General features: G+C 41.8%; 1 protein-coding gene across 3 annotated transcripts in view; it reads left to right on the top strand.

The window, feature by feature from the left end:
• Positions 1-27207, top strand: part of CSMD1 (CUB and Sushi multiple domains 1) — a 939172-nt gene that overhangs the window by 776175 nt on the left and 135790 nt on the right. For all 3 annotated transcript variants that reach the window (XM_077926388.1, XM_028722385.2, XM_077926389.1), the window contains 5 exons: positions 4526-4717; positions 8242-8380; positions 11864-12051; positions 17819-18013; positions 25242-25358. In XM_077926388.1, coding sequence (XP_077782514.1) covers positions 4526-4717; positions 8242-8380; positions 11864-12051; positions 17819-18013; positions 25242-25358 — 831 coding nt within the window. The remainder of the gene's footprint in view (positions 1-4525; positions 4718-8241; positions 8381-11863; positions 12052-17818; positions 18014-25241; positions 25359-27207) is intronic.

Here is a 27207-nt window from a genome sequence, read left to right as displayed (position 1 = left end):
GGGGCAGAGTGGTATGCCCTGACCTCCTTGTCCTGCTGCTGAACTTGCACATCTGCTTAACTCACCTTGTCCGTTGGTGCTCTCTGTAGCTCCCCACACTAGGTTGCTCTTAATTTATATGCCTGGCTAGTTCCTTCCAGTCTAGATAATCAGTACTCTCCAGGAATGCCTGCAACTGCTGTTCCATGGCTTTCTCCAGTACCGTACCTAAAAAAGGTAGGGACTACTGACCAAGAATTGCGGTGTGTCCATGAATCCAGGGTGGGATTCTAGAAGAAGGATAGCAGGTGATTCCCACTCATGTAGAGACACAATAACTACATTATGAACCCACCCAGTCTGCTCTCTGATTTTCGTTCTCTGTTTTTTATGTTTTCAGTTGTATCTGTGTCTGATAAAAATAAACACAACAAATAAATATTTTCTACCTAAGATCAAGAGGCCAATGGCTTACTTACTGTATCTTTGGTTAGCACCTTTATGCCAAAATACTGTTATGGATTTGTATATTCCCTGCTTTCTGCAGGTTTCTGGGTGCCCTGCCTCCCCCTAGATTCCTGGGTGTTGGGTTTTAAATCAGTGTTTAGAGAAGGAAGGTAACAGACATTGAAATTAACAGTGTAAAAATACAGACAAGACCAGGTCATTTAGAGCAATTGACACTACAAATGCTGTCCTTCCCCTGGCCCTGAGTAGTGGGCAGGGACAAAATAGTAGGGAGGGGGAGGTTGCCAGGGTTACAGGGGGTGTGATGTCACCACAGGAATTTTGCAGGAGCTTCTTGGAAAGAGCATGAAGGAAGTGGGGGCAGGATTGCATGTGGAAGACCAGGGACATAGCTGGTTGCGACTCTGGACTCAATCTTGCTGAAGCTATGGGAGAAGCAGCAGCAGACACTCATAGCGTGTAAGATTCTGCACTTCTTCCATAATGGCTTGGGTGTGCACATGTGTAAATAAAACTATATATCTTAAAGACACTACGGTCTCCACTATGTCTCATTCCAAACACGAACCCTGGTTAAGTGCCAAGACCCCTGGAATCCTGCATCGCTCGGCAGAGATTGGGATGGCCCATAACCACACATCACTTAACAGCCATCAGAAGAGAAGTGCTACACCTGCTCAAGAGTCTGTAATGGCCCAGATCTTATAATGGCAACATTATCACCAGACACTATAATGTGAAGCTTGATAAGAAGAGTAGGCAGAAGTGTGCAGCCCACCTGGGGGAATGGGGCTTCAGATGATAATGATCATATCAGCTAACCAACTGGTCAGAAAGAGAGCCATGTTCCTACTTAAAGACATTCATTAAGGGACATGGAAGCTGAGCGAAAAGGGTAAACAAAGCAAATTAACAAATTCTTTTGATTGGATTAGCAATTTGGGAGCCAGCCACTGCTGTCGCTGAGTATGTCGCTGCCTCTCCTCGCTCCTCTAGGATGATCTTAAGCATCACTGGCTGCACATTGAGCACATTTGTCAGTTTCAAGAGCCACAGGACATAGTCTGGCAAAAAGACTGTTTCAGCAGCAGCATCTGTCTCTGCGTCTGCCTTGTTGGATTCCCGCTGACTGCCTGACGAGATGTAGGGACGTGGATCATGACTGTGGCAGGCTATGCTGTGTGCTCTTGCCAGGCCGCTGTGAGATATTTTCAAAATGATTTTTTCTGTGAATGGCATTTGTTTTGAGTGAAAGTAATATTAGTATTCCCTCTTGAGTAGCCCCATTTGTATTAGCATTTCAGTTGTGGCAGGATGGAAGGGAAAGCCTCCCTTTCCAAGGTCTCTGGTTTCAGACATGGGGTTTCCCCAAGCGTACCCAGAGATGCCCCGGATTTGACCTGGGCTTTTTTGTATGCAAAGGAGGTGCTCTGCCACTTTTGTTGTGTTAACACCTGAAAGTTTAGCGTTAACTCTCACCCTGACGACTGAACATGGCAACTGCCCTAATAGATAATAGATTCAGGTAGGTAGTCATGCTGGTCTGACGCAGTCGAAATAAATAAAAAAATTGTCCGGTAGCACCTTAGAGACCAACTAAGTTTGTTCTGGGTATAAGCTTTCGTGTGCATTCAGATACCATATATGCCATCACTTACACGTACAGTGGTACCTCGCAAGACAAATGCCTCGCAAGACAAAAAAACTCGCTAGACGAAAGGGTTTTTTGTTTTTTGAGCTGCTTCGCAAGACGATTTTCCCTATGGGCTTGCTTCGCAAGACAAAAACGTCTTGCAAGTTTGTTTCCTTTTTCTTAACACCGTTAATACAGTTGCGACTTGACTTCGAGGAGCAACTCATAGAACGCGGTGTGGTAGCCTTTTTTGAGGTTTTTAAAGACTTTGGTGATTTTTGAAGCTTTCCCAAAACTTTCCCGACACCGTGCTTTGCAAGACGAAAAAAATCGCGAGGCGACAAAACTCGCGGAATGAATTAATTTCGTCTTGCGAGGCACCACTGTATATGATAATGGCAATCATAGAGGAATATGTTGGTGAGTTTGTAATGAACTGTGAAATGCCTACAGTAGGTACTTAATACCATACAATCTGAACAGGGAAGTAAGAAAGCACTCATTACATATAAGGATATTCTTATGAGTTAGTGGGGGAAGGGGAACACTCCCCCGCCAAGATCTGTGGGTGCCAATTTTCCCCTCTAGATTCTTGAGTGCTGGGGTTTAATCATAGCTGACAGTCTGAGCTTATTTTCCGCTAGACAAAAGGGCCCTGCCATTAAGCCATATACAAGATAAAAGACCCTACAAATAACTGAGGAGAGTTTACCAGGGCAATGTGGGCATGATGTGGTACAGAGGGGTTTTTTTTTGGGGGGGGGCAATGTGTTATGAGAACAAGAATGAGGAAGTGAGGAGAACTCCATGTGGTGCTGGCTGGAGGAGTCTGTACCAACAGACCAAGACCAAGACTAAGTATGAGTATCAGAACCATCATGTTGTGAATTTATTTTTGTGCAATCCATGCCAATGACAGTGACTTGCTCTGGCAAGAAGACTTAGTGATGTTATCTCTCTGACTTATGTGGTGAATTCAAATAGATGAGCAGGGCCACATGATGGGAATTCAGTGAAGGAATGCCTCTCCCTATGGTGACATAATGTTTGCAGCAGCTCTAAGCCCTGCTGGGGAAATAAAGGATTGCCTGTGCTTATTCGGCAATTGAACTCCAAACCACTTACGTTTCCATTATTTGGATTGCTGGGAATATGATATTAAAGAGTCCCTGTTCTAGTCTTCCTGCTACCTTTTTATTCATAGCCCAGTTCTTCTCTGCAGTATCACCACTATTTTAGCCAGCTGGGGAAATTTTGACCCATTTCCCCAGGCATCTGACAGGGATGGTCACCATCTTGCAAAGAGGTACAGTGACTGAGCCTTGAGAGAAGCAGTAGTTAGGGATGCCACCATCCTCATTTTTCAGTTCAGCCCAAGAGTAATAATTCTTGGTACTTCAAAGGGAGAGGGGATCTGCTCTCGGCCGACATGTTCATTTGAATCACTCATTTCTGGTGACTAGTTACATGATAGTTTATGAAGCTTGTGGTAGAGAACTTTTCTTTAACTATCCTTGAATATTGTTGCTACATTATTTCTTTTATTAGTATTAATAATAATAATAACATGCATTAACAACTTTCTGTCTGATTTGAAAATAGTCAGTTTAGAAAGGGGCGGCGGGAATAAACATATCTAGCAGGTAAAATACTCAGCTGTGATTTGGATACAGGTTTCGCTTTCTACAGACACCAAAGCTCATTTTATCCTCAGAAGGCTTTTGATATACAAGAGAAATATCACTGTGACTTAGTGACTTTTGTTGGCTCCCGATTCTCTCTTCAGACTTCCCCCCCACTCACCCCCAGACCTTCCACATTGACCAGGAAGATCTGAAGAGAGCTAGTAAGCATGTTTGGGTAACTGTACTTATAACCATTCTTATTATTGGGAAATTTGGATGCAAGTATTAAAATCAGATTTTGACTTAAATTGAAGTCATGGTATGCAATATTCCCAGCAAAATGATTTAATTTCCATGTGATTAATAAATGAATGAATGAATTCTGAAATGTCATTTGGTTTTATTTTTTACTTTGGGTATGTTTTCTTCTTTAATACATTCATAAAACCAAAAAGACATTAGGTGTATTATTCCTGTTTGTTCTATTCCGAAAATGGTGGTGAAGTTTAGATGACTGACAGCTGAAGTATTAAAGGGAATAAGAATGATTTTGGTAGGTTAGTTGTACAGAAAATGTAAACCCTAATGTTATTTTCTAACCTGCCATCATTACCCTTCCCGGAGGAAATTGGAAGGAAATTGGAACATGATCCATCACAGTGGGCAATTTCCTACAGAAGCAGTCGTATACACAACTTTCCTGACATAACACACAAATAACAAAGAAATGTTTCTGTTACAAAACATGTAGTGAAATGCAAGGCTTTGAAATATTCATAATATGTATCTGAAACTTTGGTTTTCTTATTTTTATTTGCAGCGTCAGTTGCATCAACCTGTAACGATCCTGGAACTCCTCAGAACGGCAGCAGATATGGAGACAGCAGAGAACCTGGGGATGCCATCACCTTCCAGTGCGACCCAGGGTATCAGCTCCAAGGGCAGGATAAAATTACTTGTGTGCAGCTGAATAATCGGTTCTTTTGGCAACCTGATGCACCTACATGTATAGGTATTGAGATGGAATGTTAGGTTCTCTTTAAGGTTTTAATCTAAGATACCACTGCATTCTGATATTCAAACTGGGTCATTCAGGGTGGTGTAACACTTAATGCAGCAGACGTGGTTGTGGTGGCTTAGACTGAAAATAGATTACTTTTTGTGTCCTTAAACACTTGGGCCCAATTGTTAATCTTCTGTGGCCTAGATCCAGATAAACTTTCACCACTGTTTGTAATGTAATTGTTCCCATGCGCTATAACATTAGCGCATGTGCCATGTGGTACTGCCCAAACAGATAACTAGCTGGAAAAAAACAACAGTAATGTTGTGCCTTTGCATGGTATTCCAAATCATCTACCTCTTCTATGAATCCTGAATAGGATGAGTTCAACCTTGGACCATTTTCTGGGAGAAACATACTTGAAGGAGGAGTTTCACAGTTTTGCTGGGTAGTTTGAAAAAGCAGGAGCTCTGTCATGGCGAACTGTTGGAAATTCACTTCAAGACCCCTAGGAGCAGCAATTTGGTTTGCCTTAGTCACAGAAGTGGCTTGTCAGGTGGGGTGGAGTCACTGTACCTCCTTACTGGGAAAGGGAGGAACCTGGCATCAGGGAGGTCAACGCGGTGCAAAAGCACTAGCGGAGCCAATCCAGCAGTCCTGCTGGTTTGTTTACACCATGCTGACCTCTCTGTTCCTTTGCCCCTCCAAGCAGCAGCCTCCCCCCATTGCCACTGAAATGCTAACATAGCAGCCCCCTTCTACTTAATCTTGAGTGCGAACTAAATTTTCCGTTGTAGAAATGAAGAGGAAAGGCCAGACTTGCTAGTGCATCAGGAAGAAGTAATACTTAGAGCCAAATAGATGTGAAGTCAGTGGTGCGAATGTAATTAACACTCACAATACTGTTACTTAAATAGCAGCCAAAGGAAAGCCGCAGGACTGTGGGCCTGGAGACAGAATATATTCTTTCTCTTTCTGTCATTACTCTCTGAAGCTGCTATTTGCATTTCAAGGGGAAAAGCCATTGGAGCCAATGGAAGCAATGTCATCTCTAGTTCAACCTTTAGACAAGGGATGTAAAGCCGACTGATTAGCCTGTTTGGTTTTCCTTTGTTTGTTGTTTGTTTTTGATGCAAATAGTTCATTTAGGAGAGTCATTATGGCAAAGTACCATAAGTGTATTTTACTAAGAAGGATGACCTTGAGGATTATGTAGTTTAAAATGTTCATTATACTAAACATAGCAGTACTTCAAGCCTCAGAGGTTCTATAAAGGCAGAATAAAATAGAGCATTTAAAATACTCACAAAGTATTACTCTTGTATACTAGGGTAGCTGAGATTTAATAGCTCTTCTTTTTAGCATTCTGACTGTTGTCAAACAGACATTCATGTTTGTTTAATTTTCCCCCCCACTTTTTTGCTGCGTTCACATTTTATAACTTCTCTGAGAGCAGCTCTGTATTTTACCTCAGGCTGAGTCATCAGAAGATGTGGAAAAATTTTGAGTCTTCACTAGAGTAATAACTTACAAAAGAGCTATTTTGTTAGCATGATCTATTTTTAAACAAAATAGCCGCCTGGGCTGATTACTATTGTTACTACAATGAGAATTATAGGTGTTCAGTACCACTGTTAACAAGACCCCTAATTTTAAGTGCATGATTGCAGATTTAGTTGCCTACCTGCCAGCACAGAATTGTATTTTTCCTGTTAGTGTCTGCCTGGACACTTGGATTGGGAGACATCTTTTTTTAATCAAGTAAAGTGATTTTATTGGCTTTCTTTTGTCTAAAGAAAGACAGACGAGAATATAGACAAATCCTCAATTTTGAATGTTTCTTTATGCAGAAGCTCTGCACTGCTGAAGGAATTTGTTAGAGGAATAGCCAGACACATTATTAATACCTTCTCAAGAGGCCTTCCTTCCATAGGATTGTGTGACTATGGTTTGCACTTACCCAAAATATAACGTTTTCGTTCCTGGAACCCAAATTATGGAATTCACTTCCCAGACAAGAATTCCTGGTTAGAACAGGATGCAATTTTAAATAAATCTCGAATAAAGGTAAAGGTACCCCGCCTGTACCGGCCAGTATTGACAGACTCTAGGGTTGTGCGCTCATCTCACTCTATAGGCCGGGAGCCAGCGCTGTCCGCAGACACTTCCGGGTCACGTGGCCAGCGTGACGAAGCTACTCTGGCGAGCCAGAGCCGCACACGGAAACGCCGTTTACCTTCCCGCTAGTAAGCGGTCCCTATTTATCTACTTGCACCCGGGGGTGCTTTCGAACTGCTAGGTTGGCAGGCGCTGGGACCGAGCAGCGGGAGCGCACCCCGCCACGGGGATTTGAATTGCCGACCATGCGATTGGCATATCCTAGGCACTGAGGTTTTTCCCACAGCGCCACCCGTACTTGTCACACTTCAAAGGAAAGGCCTTAACACTTTGTCATACTTTGACCTATTTAATAAGCAAAATCTCTCCTTTCATACATCTTTGCTACCCCAACCCCTGCTCCTGATACGTGACATATTTTACAGATGTTCCTTTTCTCCTCCATCAGGTTTTAGGAACCTGGATGTGAAATGACCATGTTGCTGCTTCTGTCTTATCTTTCTCCTATTATTTTGCAGCTGATTTATTAATGCTTTGTTGTTATTTGCTTTGTTGTGTTTCATTTCTACAGTATTAGAATGGCAGATTTTGGCAGCAGTCCTACGCACAGTTCCTCTGTAGCTGTGGAGAGAGAAAGGCAGTGTTTGCAGTCCTCCCCAGTGTTGAGGATGCTGCCTTTTACTCTTTATCTCTAAATAGCAGACATAGCTCATTATCTCCTAATTTTAGCAGGGTGGTGGTCAGCGCTATGATTGGGAAATGAAGCCCTCTGGCTGACCTTTAAGTAGTGATCTCTACTGAACAAGCAGAGGGCTTTATCTCTCAATTGAAGTCCTGAGAACCACAGTACTGAGAACGGGGGATAAAGCTGTGGGGGCTGGCAGGCCACTTCCTGTGGTTTGGCAGGCCACTTCCTGTGGCTCAGTGGGCCATAGCCAGCCTATGGTTTGTGGGTTGGCTACCCCTCTTGTATCAGAATAAGGTGGTAGCTGCTTCATACATGCAGAGAGCATTTAACTTCTTTAAAAAAAACACACACAAAAAAACTTCTAACAGTGTGTACCTTGCAAAACCTAGTCCAATAGTGGACTAGGCTAGAATGTTTGTCCCTGTTATGCTGTTTCGACTTGCACATGGTGTACATATCTGGGGGAAGGGAAGGGTAATAGTGGATAGTGATATACTGTATGCACATAGTACATGCATGCATACGTAAACACGTTGCAAACACACACATTCCTATATGTGCTTAGTTCTTCTTGCTCTTGGGTTATTGAATAGCAATTAGCTAAAAAGTAAGATGCTAGAAAGGAATAATTAAATGTATAAGGTCTCAACTTACTTTGACAATTGCCAGTGCTTAGTGTGACCATTGTGATCAATTTTGCTTTCCTCTCCTCTGTGTTCTGTGACAGCTGCATGTGGTGGAAACCTCACAGGCCCGGCAGGTGTTATTTTATCACCAAACTACCCGCAGCCGTATCCTCCTGGGAAGGAGTGTGACTGGAGAATAAAAGTAAACCCTGATTTTGTCATTGCCTTGATATTCAAAAGGTACCATTTCTAGAGCCATGCTTTATTTTTTATTTTTTACAGCATGTATTTATTTAAATGTCACATTCAAAAAATCACATCATTTATCACTTCATAGCATTTCTAATTACTTTCCCCCCCCAAGCAATGCCTTACAGCCTTCATTTAGAACATTCTGTGTCAGTGCTACAGGAAGATGTAGAAGCAAATAAGAACTTAAGAGAAGCTCTGTGGGGGGCATCTAGTTTTGCTTCCAACAGTGAGCAAATGCCTGCCAGAAGGGCGTCAAAGCTCCTGAGTCTAGATGACCCTCAGGGTCCCTTCCAACTCTTCAATTCTATGAGTCCCAATGCTAAAATTACAGGGGTGCTGGAGGGGGCCTTGCTGCTTTACTTTTTTGTGATGGCTCTCTTAGCTACTATCCTTAGAAGGCCACAGGGGACCATGGTTTGACTAAAATGGAGAGGGAGAGGAGGTAAGGGCTGGAAACTAGGTTTTATTAAACTCACCTGCCTTCTCTGCTGTTTCCCCTAGTAGCTGGTATTCAGAGGGGGAAAGGTTCCCCTTAATAGTTGCTGATAAACTAAGCTATCCACTAAGATAATGTCCATCATGGCATCATGCGGCAGTATGTTCTATAATTTAATTATACATTGTGTGAAGAACTACTTTATTTTGTCCGTCCCGAAGCTACTACCAGACAACGTTGTTGGATTGCCCAAGTTCTAAAGAGGGGCAACATTTTCTCTCTGCCTAAGCTCTTCACATTTCCCCTCCTAATTTTCTAAAATTTTATCATTGCTTTTTTTTTCCCCCATGCCAAAAAGCCCTGCTGTGTTTCCTGATAAAGAATGTGCCCTTAATTATTTTGCTTTCCCCTTTCTCTCTTTTTGACATGGGGCCATACACAGAACTATACACAATATTGTGAATGCTTTGCACAATAGATTTATAAAGACATCATGAGTATTTGCGCTCCACGTTCGGTCCCTTTCCTAATAATCTCTAACATGATATTTGCTTTTTTAGTACCACTGTACAATGACTTGACATTTTCACTGAGCCTCCTGAGGTCTCCTTCCTGGTTAGTCACAGACAGTGTAACTTTATAGCAGTATATTTATACAGTTAGATTTATGGTATGGTGGGTGAAAATTTTCATATGTTTGCTTTAATAGTGCTAAATACACAACTTGTGTATTAGAGCTTAGTGTCATCTGCCAAGTAAATCCTTTTTAAGTTGCACTTAGAACAGAGCTTCCCAAACTGTTGGTACATATACCACAAGGTATTCTAGGGGATCTCTGTATACTTTCTTCTTCAGGACAATGTCACTATCCATATATTGACAGAGAAAGTGGAAATAAGTGTTGCACAGGGCTTCCGCACTGTGAAAGCCGTAGAACAGTGAGGACGTCCAATGCAGTGATTTAATTTTTCAATAGAGCTGCTAGCACACCAGCTTAGGAAGGATACAAAATGTGATTTGCTACTGCTGATACAGGGCAGTATTAGTACATCTGTGATTTAGTCCATCTCCTCTTGAAGTCATGGTGAGAACTCTTGACTGACTGCAGCCTTCTTAAATTGGGAGGTGTGTGTGTCATATTTGATCCTGAAGAGCAACAGAAAGGTACATTTCTTTCTTCTAACCAGCACTCCATACACATAAGGGAATAGATTGTTCTGCGGCACTTCTCCCTCCCCCTTTCTTTGAAAATTTCATTAACCGGGTATAAGAATTAATTAAAGTGAATGTGGGATGTAATCACCGCATGCTAAAGGTGTTGAGTATCTATATTACTGTACTAGTTTACTCAAAGCAACAGAAAAAGTATAACCCCCACCAAGTGCAAATCAGGCAGTGGGGAGACAACATTTAAAAATATATTTTGATACAGGTAAAAAAGCAGGAGAAATTAATCTCTACTTCCCCAAAGACTGCTTTATGTTTTCCAAACTCTATCAGCTTTTTACCATAAATATTGGCTTTCACCAGTTTGGGTTTTCTGCTTTTTATTTCCTTTTTGGTGCTACAACTATATTACTCCAAACGTTATATGACATCAGGAGCATTCTATAGAAGATAATTCTGCTCATAATTTCTACTGAATCTTGTCTTCCTATGGCATCTCCCTGCTCTATGCTCTATGGGGAGACTCTCCCCAAAATACCAAATCAGTCAATTAAGAAAAATACGGGTAGAACCACAATTACCATACAAGTGTTGGGCTCCTGTTTCTATTCCTAGTTGTTAGGACTATGCTTAGTTTGTAGTTTTTTCTCTCTCAAGGGACTTACTGCACTCAGAATATTCTGATACTGAGCCAAAAATTCCCCTCTACCTCCACAACAACATTTGCAGGCCATAATAACGGGTACCATTACAGTGCTCAGGGGTGGGAATGATAATAGTAATGTTACAACTTATGGAAGAAAGTGGTGTAATTTTGCTACAGCTACAAGTTGTCACAGTCTCTTCTTAGTAATCCAGTTATTGCCATTTTCCTTCAAAATACCACCCTTGTAACAATGCTGCAGGGTTCCATAACTTTGTTTCGGGGCATCGTGAGACTCAGGTGGCAGTTTTACTGCCCAATAGATAACTTTGTTTGCTCAGTGCTGAGATATTTTAGCAATTCAGCCTGGCATTCGTGAAGACCTATGTGGGTTTTGCATTTTAAAAACCTGATTTGAGCACTCCCAGGCATATGCTGGGATCAACGTCTTAATTTCCCTTTAAAGTTCATCTCAAACAGATTAATTTGCACAATTTTTTGAGTAAAGTAAATGTCTTGATTCCCTAAACTCCAGTAAACAATGCTGTTGGACCTGTTTAGTAATAGGTAGGTAGGTATGTGGATAGGGCAGAGAGACACAGAATGGTGATAAATGCAAAAAAAAAAAAAAAAAAGTAATTTAAGCTTCTAAACTTTGAAGGAGTTACAAAAGAAGTTCCAATTACTTTAGTTAAAACTGCTTTCTAGGGATCAGTTAATAGTTCCAGTTAAGGTACTGTTAAAGTAGATGGTGACATTATCATCCTCAAATGAAACATCAACCCAAAGAGTTCTGGGAAGACTTGTGACCACGTAGGAAACACCCTTAAGCCACTGGAATCTAAGGAACAGGCAAAATATATAGAGGCAAAGGGCTCCATGCCAGATTCTTCCCCATGAAAATGCAGCTTGGGTTGGCATATATAGGATTTTAGTTGCCCATCTTCTTGTCCCTATCCAGAAAACACTGAGGGCCAAAACATTCTCTGATAAGTATTAATAAGGAATGGTTGGGGGAGCTTGAGCAAAATAACAGTGTGGCATTCTGAAATAAATTGCAGTATAATAAGTTAGACTTTACTATTTGTTCATACTTTAGAATGTGGAAGAGAGAAATCCTTTGCACCACATATCTTAGAAGTAGAGTTGGAATGTTGATGCCATTATCTTTTTTTTAAGCAGCAGCAACAACAGAGACATTTTATTTCTTGCTTCTCTATTTCAGTTTCAACATGGAACCCAGTTATGATTTTTTGCATATTTATGAAGGAGAAGATTCCAACAGCCCTCTAATTGGCAGTTTTCAAGGCTCGCAGGCACCTGAAAGAATAGAAAGCAGTGGTAATAACCTATTTCTGGCATTTCGTAGTGATGCTTCCGTCGGCATGTCAGGATTTGCCATTGAATATAAAGGTAAATTTAACAAAATATGTATCATCACATAAAATGTAAACACAAGATTTTTTCCCATCTAGTTACACTTGACATGTTGTGAGGGATCATGCATAAGTTTCTGACAAAGTTTGTGAAAATTAGATACAGATTCGTAATCAAGTATAGCTGAAGAATATTGATGGCGTTACTCTCTCATGTATGGTGCATATCATCAAAGTGGCTATGATCACAAAAAGAACCAACATCATTATAATCATATCAGCTGAACTGATTTTATCGTGTAAGCTCTTGTAGGAAAGGCATTTACATAGGCTACAAAAAAAGCCATGAGGTCACCCATTTGTGATGGAAAGCTCTTTTTTAGACAACTCCCTGCTCCCAAAACACTTGAACGCCATTTTAGAGCCATGCTGTATATAGATGTGGAAGCCATTTTTTAGTCCAGTTAATTTTTTAAAATATATTTATTTATTCATACATCATTTACTTCATTTGTTTAGTTGCTAATTTGCAACTGGTTCATACATTTCTGTAGTTACAGTTCATTTTTGTTTGCCATTGTTTCCAATGGAAAACCCAGCCAGTCTTCTGCATCCTGATACTTCATTGTTTGCCTCCAAGCTACATTAAATTTTCAGGTATTCTTCAAGGGGAATATATGGGATATACAGTGGTACCTCCGGTTGCACACGGGTCAGATCCCAAGGTGTGCATATCTGGAGATGCTGCTTCTGCGCATTTGCAGGTTTAGCGCTTCTGTACATGCGCACGGCGTGTAGAGCGCTTCTGTGCCTGCGCGTGCAGTGAACCCCGAAAAATACTTCCGGGTTTGCCGCGTATGTATCCCAAAGGATACGTAACCGGAGGTTGTGGCGATCACACAGGGTCCCCGGACGTTTCACCGTCTATTGATCCCTGTGCCACCACTTTATTTCTTGCTGCCACCACCCAGGCCCTACCTGGTACAATACTGAGTCTAGTCAGGGTTAAATTGGAACACAAACTTTTGTTTATTTATTGCAGTTTAACAAGTGTGTGGTTTTATAAACGGTATCGGTCAATTACAATCATGGGGTGCCTATCCAGACCTATAACTTATGCTACCTGCTCTCACTCACTATACCACCTCTCAGATATTTACTTGTCTGCCTTGCCCCTAACCATTCCTAACTCAGCTTATTTCGCTATACTAACTCAACCTACCCACAAACTCTATCCCAATTCACTCCCACTCCAACCAACCACCCAACTCCCAACGAACTCCTCCCTTCGCCCCTCCCCTTCACCCCTTTTTATACTCCCTCTGCCTCCACCCCCCTGGGTGCTGATTGGGTAACCTGTTTAACTATTTCACCTCCAGCGCTCTCATGTTAACGTCACAGAGGTGGAACATAAGTAGAGGTAGCATTGTATATATGTTATACATGCGTATATATGTAAGGTATGCTCATGCTTCCTCCTTACACTAACAGCAGGGTTCAGAGAAGTTACTTGTGGATAAGTAACACATATTGTGCAGAACCCTAACTCTTATTATGCTGCTGTACCTAACACACGTAAGCCAAGTAGTGGTTATATGTTTTATTGATGCAGTGAGACCAATGTACCATGCCACATAAGTAAGTCACAGCATTGGATCGAGACGTGCCCTCTGGGTTCCATTTGAACTTTGTTCTGAGGGAAACGGGATTCCTCATTTTCTCTTTCTTCTCCAGTGTCCACTTACAGCTATTTTGGAGGATTCAGGGACCCTTCAGAACAGCAGAAGAGTTAGCACTGGAGACTGCAGGGGGACCAGTCAAAATTGCCTCCCCTTTTCCTTTTGCAGGAGCCTCTGCTGGACCCAAGTCCCTTCTAGGAATGGAAGAAGCCTTCCATTCATAAACTGGCAGTACTGGAAGCAACCACTTATGCTATATTCTGAATCTTTCTTGGGGGGAGTGTGCACAGTAAAATCTCAGTTCTGGAAAGGTCTTATGATTTGATGAATTCACTTACTTTCTGTTTGTCTGCTTGGTTTCTTGCACGCCTAAACGGCTTTTATGCCGAGTAAAAAAGAACAAGAGCTGCTCTTGAGGGAAGATCTTCTCAAACAGAAATGACTTGCACAATTTAAATACGAGAAAATGATGTACATCTGTTTAATACATAACAGTTTCTTACATTCCGGGTGCAGATTATTTGAAGACCAATTTGCATACATGTTGTTTATTTCTCGAAGCTATATAAAATGAGAATATTTCTGCTTTATCTGACAGACGTTCCCGGCCAATCAGGAGATAGGCATTTGCATAATACCTTTTGGGTTGTTTCTGAAAAGATACTGTGAACATGCAGATTTCTCTTGTCTCATTAGCTGTTTTTCTTTGCTTGGGTTTGCATATGTGCTTAGAATTCCCAAGCCCTTTTCTCTTAGAGCAGCTCTAGTTTCTTTGTGGAAATAGTATCAAAATGTACAGGACAGATGTAATTAAAGAGAAGGAGGAAAAGCCCAGTTGAATCATGTGTACCACAACTGCTTTATCAATATTGTTATATAAACATTCTAAAACAATGCTCATTTGTTCAAAGGGGTTCACATGCTCCTGCTACCTGCATAGAAAGGATGCTAAAAGGATGTTGCACTGCAAGGCTACAAAGGACAGCCCTCCCCCTGCCTACATTAAATGGGCAGCCATGCTCCCTGAGGTCCATGCATATAACATACACAACTGAATATTTGGCAGGGAGTAGAGAGAAAACAGAGGGAAAATGGACTGGAGTAGCTGGAACCCTGAGCATTTTGTAAGATGTATTTCCTATTCTTTAAGTTATGCTTCAAGGGACGCGGGTGGCGCTGTGGGTAAAAGCCTCAGCGCCTAGGGCTTGCCGATCGAAAGGTCGGCGGTTCGAATCCCCGCGGCGGGGTGCGCTCCCATTGTTCAGTCCCAGCGCCTGCCAACCTAGCAGTTCGAAAGCACTCCCGGGTGCAAGTAGATAAATAGGGACCGCTTACTGGCGGGAAGGTAAATGGCGTTCCGTGTGCTGCGCTGGCTCGCCAGATGCAGCTTTGTCACACTGGCCACGTGACCCGGAAAGTGTCTCCGGACAGTGCTGGCCCCCGGCCTCTTCAGTGAGATGGGCGCACAACCCTAGAGTCGGACACGACTGGCCCGTACGGGCAGGGGTACCTTTACCTTTACCTTTAAGTTATGCTTCAAAGTGCCCTGGTTCCGTAAAATGTTCTTTAAACATAGTACATAAGCAGCCCTGAAATGCTGGTACAATTTAGGGAATTAAATCCTTTTAAATGCCAGCTGTGGGGCTTCAGTGCCCTTCATAATTCTCTCCCCCCCCCCCCCCCGTCCATATTACTAGTTGAAGTGGAATAAATTATGCACCAAAAGCAAATACATACTTGTATTATTTATATAGGTCACAAATTATCAGTTGTTTTAGTGCTTAATACACACAGCCTGCTTTCTAAGGCTGTGCTCCTATAGTAGGGCTTGACTCTTCGATGTGCATCCTGTTCTGATTGTTATTTGCCATACTGTTTTCTTTCTTTGTTTGTTTGTTTGTTGTCACCACACCACAACGACCACACACAGCCTCAGCTATGCTATGGCTGCCCTTGTATCGAACTTCAGTCAGGATTCTCCGACTGCTGAGTTTGAATTATCTCTACGTTTGCCAGCACATTGACTTATAATTATGAGCCAATGATTGCCAATAGAATTTTAAAAACCCGGCCAATCAAATATTTTTATTGTCCCGTCCAGTATAAAAAGCAGCAGCTCTAACTGAACTACTAAGTCCTATAACAGCTTTCTTGTAACTGAACTGATTTTTAAAAAACAAAAATTGTATTGGTTTTAATACAGCTATTAAACACTTATCCAGCAGTACAGCTAATGATGTTTGTTATATCCATTGTCTCTAGAAATACACATACTTTCAACATTTAAACATATTACTTTGCGTAACCCCTCCACTGATATTATTGAGTTGTTGGTTTTGATTTTGGCCATTGGCATAGTTAAAAAAACGGGGCCATTTTGCTTGGACGGTGTCTCTATTTATTATGCCTTTAATTGCTCTGGCAACATAAAGAATAACAGATTTCTTCAGCTAGAGTTGAACTTCTCACATGTTACTGTTACACATTATCATTCTTAGTTCTGTATTTACAGAACATTAGACTTTTTTTACCCAAAACTTCAGATTCTCCACTTGCAAGCATAAACATATTTACACATTCAGAGACACAAAGGGTTCCCTTCTCTTAGACCAGTACTCTTACTACCCCAGTAGAGCCCCAAGCATATCTTAACTAAACAGATTATATATGGAAGCATTTTATACTTAGATCCAAGACACAGACTCCCACTCCCCTTGTCTTCTCTTGGAATAACAGAGAGCCTGCTGCAGGCCTGTATTTATTCCAGTTAATAAATTTGTTCATTGTTCAACCTGCTACAGTAAGGGTCAACAAACAACAGAGGACACCCCCCCCTTCCATTCCCCAGATGTGCAAACCACATTCCTTTCCAGAGTCCAAGGCACTCCATCCTCTGTGATAGCTTTAAGGCCAAAGACATGGATGAGCTTAGTTCCTTTCCCCTTTGCCCTGAAGCAATCATGGGCATCTATCCTAAGTTGTTCCCTTTAGCCTAACACTCTCACTCTCTCTCTCTCTCTCTCTCTCTCTCTCTCTCTCTCTCTCTCAATAATTTTTATTAAGTTTTCCATTTTCCATTTCAAAATAAACATTATACATAATACCAGTTTCCAAAGACTTCCCTCCTTCCCCTCCGTGGTTCATTTTACTTGTCTATCAATCCTGCGTATTTTACTATAGCCATTTTGGTCAGTTTTCCAATTTTACATCACTCAAATATTAGTTACACTGTTGAATTTATCTTAATGCTGCCAGCGTTTTCAGCTGTGTGCAATTATTTTCCACATACTCAGCAAAAAAATCCACTCTTTGAATACTTGTTCTTTTTGCTCTCTTATTATATATGTTAAACATGCTAGCTCTGCATATTCTGTCATCTTAAGTTGCCAGTCCTCCTTGCCTGGGACCCCACAAAAGAAAACTCGAGCCGCCATTGTTGCATACATATATATATATATTTTCTGACACCGGGAACCTCTGTCTGAACTATTCCTAACTAAAAGGCCCCTGGTCTTTTTGGGAAGGTTGTTTTAAACATTTTTTTCCAGCTTATTATAAATCATTCCCCAATATTCTTTAACCTTTTTACATGCCCACCACCCCCTGTAGCCTAACTCTCATCCATGGACAGTTACAGGCTTGCAGCTGTTTGCCACTCTTTGTTACCGATATTCTGAGAGAGCATGAGGCCCTTTGTATGTTGGAGAAACAGGCATATAGAGCACATGTATAAAGCACATGACTTCCCTCAAAGAACCCTGGGGACTGTAGTTTCATCCTCAGGGAGCTACAATTCGCAGCCCCCTTAATAAACTACGCTTCCCAAGATTCTTTGCGGGAAGTTATGTGCTTCAAACGTGTGCTGGATGTGCTTTAAATGTATGGTGTGGATCTGCTCTAATTCATCCACCGACTGTTATCTGAAAAGATAGGGGTCTCTACGCTGCTGTCCTCCCCTTTCATGTTTTTGCTTCTCTAATATATTTGCAAGTGATAACAGTACTCAAATGAAGAGTGATTATCACGAAAGCTCAGCTTGATTCTTACATTTTATCCCACGAGTGCTTGTGGACTGGCATCCCTAATGCCTTAATTCTCCTCTTCTCTCTTTCTCTTTTTAATTAGAAAAACCACGGGAAGCTTGTTTTGACCCTGGCAACATAATGAATGGAACTAGAATTGGAGCAGACTTTAAACTCGGATCGAGTATTACTTACCAGTGTGATTCTGGCTACAAAATTATCGATCCTTCCACTATCACTTGTGTGATTGGTGCGGATGGAAAACCTGCGTGGAACAGAGTGTTGCCATCTTGCAATGGTATGTACTGAACCGGAAGGTGCTTTCTCTCTGCAATTGAAGGTTGGAAGAACTAGTTCGATGTGCACTGCCAACATGAGCCAGTGTGATGGGCCAATGGGGGAAGGAAGGGGTGGGGAGGGGAGAAAACCTATCTTCTCTAGCTGCTCACTTTTACTGCTGTTCTCATTACTGATGATATAAGGAAAGGAAAGGCTGGAGTGTGTTTTGGGGGAGGAACCTGTTGTAAACAAAAATTGCCCTTTTCCCTTATGGGGTATCCAAGAGCCCATATAGAGTCCTTACGTAGGTTCCCTATTGGTAGGAGAAAATAACAGAGACCAACCAGAGAATATTGAGAATCAAAGCAGCTTGATCTTTATTGATCTGTTGCAACAGGGTGCTCCTCTCACCTGCAGGAAAGGAGGAGGAGGAACCCAGAACAATGCCAGAACGCCAGAACAATGGTGCACAAGGCCTTATAAAGATCAAGACCACCCCCAGAAACATCATACATACATCACAGAAGGGGTGTAGCTCAAGACCACCACCCCAGATACATCATACCTACATCACAGAAAAGGCGGTCTAAAACAGAAATTTGAATGTTGTTTTTCCTGTTTGCCAGGTTATCTGATTGCCTTTCCTGATAGTCTGTCACCCATTAAAATGTTGATTACTCAATTTCTGAGACAATGGGAAGGCTCCCTCCCTCCTTGCAGGGAAAACATTTGGTCAGTTTGGGAATCAAAATGGTTTCAGGTCGGTCTTCTTGTGCTGATCTATGTACGTGCTTGGTTGGTACGCTTATGAACATTACCATATATCTAAAACCTCAAAATTCCTATCACAAACCCATCTCTGTTGAGTGCCCACTGCAATATCCCAGGTTCAATCCCTTGTGTCTCAAGTTAAAAGAATCAGGTAGTGAGTGAAAGTGAAATACTATTGCCTGAGATCCCACAAGGCTTCTCACAGTCAGAGTAAACAATATGGGACTAGATGAGCAAATAGTCCTCTGAGATAGCAGGCAGCTTTCTATGTTATGTTCCTAAATCTTCCTTCAGTTAGCAGATGAAGAAGATCCTGTTGAACCTAATTCTAATTTAGTAAAGCCAGGCGGATGGCCCTGCCAGCCTCCCACTGATACGCTGTTCTTGCCTTAGGGCTCATCAGTACTTCCATTTGCCCACCTGCTGCTTCCCCCCCAGGTTTAGTGCTGAATCAGAGCAAACATCCATCAAATTTGTTCTGATTTATTGCTAAAGTGTGGGTTTTCTGGGGGAATGCAGTGGGGCAAAGGGAAAACCACTCTGACACACAACAAGTGGAAAACTGCTTGGACCTGTGCTTTTTAGGCATGGAACAAGCAGAAGTGTTGGTGAGCCCTTAGTGACATTCTGTGGCAGAATGGAGTTCTTAATGGAGTTTTATTGAAAGTGAAGCACTAATTGTTTTTATATTTAAATAACTTAAAATATGCTGGTTTCACTGAGGGAAAAGACAGATGTCTTAAATCAATAAATTGTGAAAGATTTTCTCTCTCTCTCTCTCTCTCGCTCTGTTATTTCTTATTTATCTAAAGACTTACCAAAACTTCTCCAAATTATTAGCTTTCCTCCCAGAGGTATTTGCCAATGGAGATGCAGTATTGTTGCTGATGATGATTGTTGTTGATGATGATATGCCAGTACATTTTAAAGTAGTAAATATCAATACAGTTTTAAAACAGAAAATAATTCCTCAGGTTTAGCTCATGATTTCATTGCATGAGACGGGAGTTAGTTTAAAGCTTTTGATTGATGGGGTGTATAACAAAAGGTTAAAAACCAGATACTGAAGCCTACTGAAACATTAATAACTTCTCAAGAGAATACATTGACAGAGCAGTCCAGCTACTACCTCCACCACCCCTTACACCAGTCTCAAGGGTTGGATTGAGTGGAGATGTCATTCTATTCAGTTCTTCAGGCTGAGCTGTCCTCCCACTGGTTGCTGAACAGACAGGCACGTTTCAAGGGAGGGCGTGGGCAACTGTATATAATCCCGCCCCCTTTCTGAAGCCAATGAAACGATGTGGTTGCAGATGTGGCAGGGGCTCCACCTCTCTGCGGAGCCCTGGAGGCAGTGGGGAGTTTGGATTGCACCTTAAGGCTGGAATTCTGCCTTGGAAGCAGGCCCCATTGAAGAAGTGGTTCTTACAGGATTGCACTATATTTAGAATTATTTTGAAGGCAGTATGCTGGATATCTTTTTCTTGAATAACTGCTATTCCCTATATTTTAACTTGAAAGCTTTTATGTCTCAAAGCAGGATATGAATGCAGGTTTAAAAATCTAAAGAGAATGTAGTTACTTGCTAGGAAAAAAGTCTTGGCAGCTACAAGAAAGATGCAGCCTTTGGCAAATAATGGAGATCTTTCATCTGATTGCTGACAACTCCATTTCTGTGTTTCAAGCAAACATTGCAGCACAATCCCATTGGGCTATAAAATGCATACATATTTCCAGCTATATGCACAGACTATCACCCTGTAGCATCACACAAGAAAGTTGTCCTTCCCCTGAAAAATGTCAGGCCACATTTTCTCTCACCTATCCCTGAAATTGCTTTCTTTTTTTAAATAAAAAGGCTGGTTTTATTCCTTTGCCCAGCTCTAATATAGATAGATAGTCTTGGATCCAATGAAGAGTAACTGGAACTCAGTTCATGCAACTAGTCATTTCCCCCTGCAAAGTAACTCTTGAGGGCCAAGGGACCATGCCATTCTGGCATAAGATATGGCACTTGAGCTCTCATGGGGAGGAGAAGTTGGCAGAAGTTGAGGGAGGAGGCTCCTCATGTGGGTAGAAGTGTCTTTCTGTCTTCTTTAAACCACTGAGTTTTTCGAATGGGGAATATCATTCTTCGAAGCTGCAGCTGAGAAGCTGTGAAATGTGCGTACATCAGAGAAGTGGCAAATTAGCACCTCGGTTCCACAGCGATCTTGCCGCACACAGACTGCAGACTTGCACACAGTTACATTCAAGGATGTTTCTTGGTAACTAGGGAAGGGATGTGTTGAGGATTTCGGTCAAAATCGCTATTTATTTTCTTAGTGCTATTTGAGGGAAGAAAATCTGAGAGTAGTGTGTCACTTGCTTCTCTGCACACAAAGGCTTCTGTAATATCAAGTCTCCAGGGATACTCTCATTTTCTGCTTTCAAAGCTAAAACCCTCACATTTGTTCAAGGATATATGTTCCATACAAGTTCGGAAATCATTTTTGCAGGGCCGTTAGAATGGAACTACTGTATTTTTCGCCCTATAGGACGCACTTCCCCCCTCCAAAAATGAAGGGGAAATGTGTGTGCGTCTTTTGGGGCAAATGCAGGCTTTCGCTGAAGCCTGGAGAGCCTCACCGCCAGCTCCACAAGCTCGGGGGACAGTGGGGAGGCGGAACGCCACCATCCCGCTTTCCCCCGACTTGGTTAGAAGGCTGGCAGCGGGAGAAGCCTGCTCCTCCCTGCCGCCAGCCCCGCAAACTCGGGGGATAGCAGGAGAGGTGCAGCGTGCCTTTCCCGCTGTCCCCTGACCTGGTTTGAAGGCTGGCGCCGGGAGAAGCCTGCTTCTCCCCGCTGCCAGCCCCACAAGCTCGGGGACAGCTTCCCACCCCAGCCCTGCGCCTGGGGGGGGGATTTTTTTTTTCTTTTCTTTATTTCCCCCCCCAAAAACTAGGTGCGTCCTATGGGCCGGTGCGCCTTATGGGGCAAAAAATACGGTAACTTGTACAATTAAGTTGATTGTGCAACAGTGATTCAGAACAACTCTGGGCCTGTTTGTTACATTGCATAAGCCAGATCTATGGTTTGAATCAGATCAGGGAAGTAGAGCTGCATTTAACAGTGCAATCCTATTTTTGTTTACACTACATACATTTTTGTTTAGACCACACTTTGTTTACATCACATAAAGTTCAATGGGCATTAACCTCAGGAAAAATTTTATAGGCTTCCAGTTTAAGTCTCCCTGTGCCATATTTTCCTAATCTAAATTACTCCCAAAGCTGGTTTTGTTTGTTTGTTTGTTTGTTTGTTTGTTTGTTTGTTTGTTTGTTTTGGCACGAGATATATATATAAGTGCCTGTAACAGTAATCATGGCAGATTCAGTCACAAATCTCCCAGTGGCTCATCAAGTTTGGCTGTAAATGGACCATCTTGGTTGATTTCAGGTATTTTAATCTATTTATCCATCCATTTTCCCTTCTCAAAAATGTCCTCATCAAAAAAAAAAAAAAAAAGAAGAAGAAGAAAAGATTGTAATATAGTTCACTTCAAAGTTCTGTGCAGGACCCAGCACACAGTTGGGAAGGAGGATTAATAGAAGGAGCAGCAGGAGGAAACACAACTCACCTTCAGGGTTCTTCACTAAAATGTTATTATTTCTGCATCAGACCACCATCAAGATGCTCCTTGAGCTGCATGCTGTCAGCACTTACCAGGCAGAGACATCTGTGGAGTTTGCACAGAACTGAGTTGTGTAATTTTTTCACCTTAGTGGGCAATGAGAAGCATACTGAATATGGAGTTCCATTTTTAATATAAAGGTTAATAGCCACTGACAGAAATTTTTATTTAAATGTACTCTACATATTTGTCTAATCCCCCCCCCCTTTTTAAAGCCATCTAAACTAGTGATCACCACTACATTGTGGGGTAATTTATTCCGTAAATTAATTAGGAATTATATGAAGAAACACATTACTTTGTTTGCTCTGAACCTACTGTCAATCTGCTTCACTGGGTGACTGCATCCTGGGAAAGAGTAATATCTACTGTGTTTCCCATGGCCACCTTCTTTTTTTCTAAAGTAAAAAAAGCTTGGATCTTTTAAGGTTTTCTCTGCAGAGAAGATTCTCTAACCTGCCGATCATTTTGATTGCCCTGTTCCATAGGTTTCCCAGAAATACAATAAAGCAATACAGTGTCTTTTTTGAGATGGAGTGACCATAACTACAGACCATATTCTTAACCTGAGTCCACCATACATTTATATAATAGCACTGCAATATTTGCCATCTAATTTTTTGTTTCTTTCATAATAATCCTAACATCAAATTTTCCTTTTCACTGCCACAGCAAAGTGAGCTGATGTTTTCAATAAGCTTTCCACTGTGACCTCGAGATCTCTTCCTTGAGTAGTGACAGCCAATTTAGACCCCATCAACGTGCATATGTCTATTTCAAGTGCATCACTTTGCATTTAAAGTAGACATATACATTGAATCTAATCTGCCATTCTGTTGCCCAGACACCCATGCTTTTGAAATGTACTTTTCGAGAAGTTCACAGTCTGCTTGGTATCCTCTGTCATGTTGGCTTCTTCAGTATTCATTCCTGATTTATTAAATCAATTATAAATAACTTTAATAACACCAGTCCCAAAACAGCTTCATGGGATCTCATTCATTGCATACATCCATTGTGAAACCAATCAATTGATTCCTTGCCTTTTCCTCCTGTCGCTGCTACTTTCTTCTAGCTAGTATTACACAAGATGATTATGATTATTTCAATTTACATTCTCTCCTAAAGGAGTCCAGGGCACTAGACACAACCGTCATATACATTAAGAAAACAAAACGTGTTTTAAGGCATTCTGAAAACAGCTTAAGCCTTCTCAGCCAGTGATCTCTCCATGTCAGTTTCCTCACTAATATTTGGAGTTGGATGAACTATAAAGGAACTCTTCTCTCTTAACTCGACTTAGTGATATGCCGCTGTTTGAATGAAAAGTATAAAGCATTTTTGCACCAGTCTATGGCCCCAGGTTTCATTGGAGGCTTCAGTACTTGGAGTAACTTATTCAATTGTACTGTATGTTCTAATTTAAAGGTTTCTGCTCTTGTTGCCTAGTATGTTCCTCCCTGCAACACTTACTCAGTTTCCCAAGCCACCTAAAGGCTCCTTGCTTGTCCTTTCTCCCTTGCTTCTTCCCTTTGCTGCTTCTCTCACTTCAAATCCCTCTGAAAAATCCCTCTACTGCAAAACCTTCAGCACAATCCCTTAGTCTTCATCCCCGGCAGAAACATTTTTGTTCTGTTTGGCCGTTCTGAAATGGTCAGTGTTTGTAGGTAACAGGTGATAGATATGTCGAAGTATTGCAACTCCAAGAATTTTTTACCCGGTGTAAAAAAAGTGTTGTTGTTTTTTATAGTCACAAATCCCAGCATACATAATCATGTGGATGGATGTCAGCAAAACCCACAGAGCACATGATCCGTCATGGATTTTAATCTCTCTGTTTTGCAATTTAAATTATCCTATATATCTTTCTATCACATATTAATTGAGCAGAGAGCAGGATAGGAAAGGACCTAGATAGAAGTTTGGTTATAAGCTTTATATTGTCAGTGGAGATGTTGTTGAAGAGTACCAAGAGAATTCGGTCGGGGTACCTTTACCTTTACCATGAGAATTATAGTGTATGACTTTTCTCTCTCTTTCTCAAATGCAGATTTGTGTTTTTATCTTTGCAGAATGCATTGAGTACATTCCATACAACTTACCTCTTAGCAAATTTTTATTTATTTTTAAAAATAATTTTGAAACCATTTTTCAGTCAGAGAATACCAGAGCACTTCACAGGAAACACACACACACACACACACACACACACACACACACACACACACACACACAAAGAAACAGAATAATAAAATATTCTAAGGAGACATGCAACTAAAACATTGTCTTTTAAAAAACCAAACTGAAGATGCTAAAGAACTTGTACTAGTGGCTAAAAACACCTGAGTGAACAGGTAGGTGTTTCTTGATGCCACACAAGCATCAGTGTCTTCCTAATCTCCAAAGGGAGGTGGTTCTAACAGGATAAGGCTACTGAAGGCTACTAGCCATGATGGGTGTGCTTTGCTTCCACATTCAGAGGCAGTAATGCTTTTGAATGCCTGGAATGCTGGAAATCACAGGAGGGAAGAGTGTTCTCATGCTTGAACCTTGCTTGCGGGTTTCCCACAGACATCTGTTTGGCCACCATGAAGAAGACCCACTGACATGTGGCTATAACTGTGGACTTCAACTGGCTGAAATCCTAAACACCTTCCAGAGAGTAAGCTTCACTGAACACAGTGGGACTTAACTTCTGAGCAAACATGCATTGCCAGCACATTAAATGTGATGAGTTCTAATCTGATTGCAGTTCAATAGCACTTTCCCTCGATTTAATGTTTACACATTTTCTTTTTTCCAGCTCCCTGTGGGGGTCAGTATATTGGCTCAGATGGAGTAGTTCTATCACCAAATTACCCTCAAAACTACACCGTAGGGCAGACTTGTCAATATTCAATTACTGTGCCCAAGGAATTTGGTAAGTTTTATTCTGACGTGTAGCAGTCACTAATTCTTTCATTCTGATTTTGTTCTCGGTGTACAAGATGCTGAGCTAAACCAAAAGTATTTTGTTTCTCATGAATGAACACAGCTAACATTTGTATGTAGCTCCTGAATATTTATCAAGATTATTATTTTTATTCTATTTTGCAAGAATAGTTTTAAGGCTCTACAGTCTCCAGGGCAGTCAACAGAGCAGAGTTAACCACAGAAGATACCAATAATCAGAACATATAATGAACTATAACTGAGTACATAAGTTTTTATATGGGAATAAGAATTCATTCATTTTTGCTCATACACAGTATCAGAGACAACAGCAACAACGTAGTAGGGTTTCTTTTATTAAAACATATGGCATAATCCAAAGATTTGAGTTTCCAGTTCTACCTGCCAAAGGGAGTATTGCCTCCTTTCATTCAAACAGTAACCCACTACCACCATCTAGTAACCTTGAGTAAACTTTCAGGATGCATTTACAATATGGGATTTGGGGAGGACTTGCCTGCGACCAAAAACAAAAAAGTCAAAAAAATCGCACTGGGTGTACACAAGCTCTTTGAATGCCAAGAATTGCTTTTGGACCCTGATCCATGTACTCCCCCCCCCCCAAAAAAAAAAAATTAACACACACAAAATGAAATACAAATTAGAGGTGATGTCTGTATAATGGCTGATTTCCCCCATTCTGGGTGGGTGGCGTTAGTGGCCCCTCGTGGTCTTGCACCATCCCTGGGCAGCCAGATTGTTCAGGTCAGCTGTATGTAAGCATCCACCCTCCGGCTGGCTGCATCATAGGGCAGGATTGCCTGCCAAATCTCCCAATCACTGGACCCCTAGTGGGTGAAGCCTCGCTGGTGGATTATGAGTCAGAAGTTCCCACTCTGGTCCGCCAACCACGCCAAGACCCCTCTGCGTGGTCTGCAGCATATTCAGGGCACCGCGTTAAAATGCTCTTGTTGGAAATCTCTGTCCAGAAGCCCAAGGGTGGAGCCTATGGCCATAGAGGTTCCAGCAGTAGCCTGAGGGTGGCCTTCACACTAGATAGGCATCTTGTAGAGGCAATAATCCCCGGCACAACCCTGAAATGTCTCAACTCTCCAGCAGGAGGCTGAGGCAGATATGCACCCAATGTCTGGGCCGAAATCCACCTATGTCTGGAATCAATAAAGTTGTGGCCAATTTTTTCCCAGGTGGTTGTCCGATTGACTTTATTCAGCACACACTTGCTATAGACATGGCACCCGGAGTGGTCTTGGTGTTGCGACTGGGATTACAACTTGTGGAAACACCATAGAAACCTATGACATACATTTGGCCCAGATTGGGATTGAAGGCATCTATTTCTAAAATAAACTGGGACGCGGGTGGCGCTGTGGGTTAAACCACAGAGCCTAGGAGTTGCCGATCAGAAGGTTGGCGGTTCGAATCCCCGCGATGGGGTGAGCTCCCGTTGATCGGTCCCTGCTCCTGCCAACCTAGCAGTTCGAAAGCACGTCAAAGTGCAAGTAGATAAATAGGTACCACTCCGGCGGGAAGGTAAACGGCGTTTCCATGTGCTGCTCTGGTTCGCCATAAGCAGCTTAGTCATGCTGGCCACATGACCCGGAAGCTGTATGCCGGCTCCCTCGGCCAATAAAGCGAGATGAGTGCCACAACCCCAGAGTCAGCCACGACTGGACCAAATGGTCAGGGGTCCCTTTACCCCTTTTAAACATAGCATGCTATAGAATGAAAGGATACATTAGTTAATTGGATTTTTTAAAGATCTTGTTGTTGTTGTTGCTGCTGCTGTTGCTGTTATTTGTTATATTTCTAAACCACCC

Source organism: Podarcis muralis, chromosome 3, assembly GCF_964188315.1.
Source record: "Podarcis muralis chromosome 3, rPodMur119.hap1.1, whole genome shotgun sequence".
Classification (NCBI taxonomy): domain Eukaryota; kingdom Metazoa; phylum Chordata; class Lepidosauria; order Squamata; family Lacertidae; genus Podarcis; species Podarcis muralis.
The sequence above is the reverse complement of the archived record's forward strand: the minus strand, read 5'-3'. Positions and strand labels throughout refer to the sequence as shown.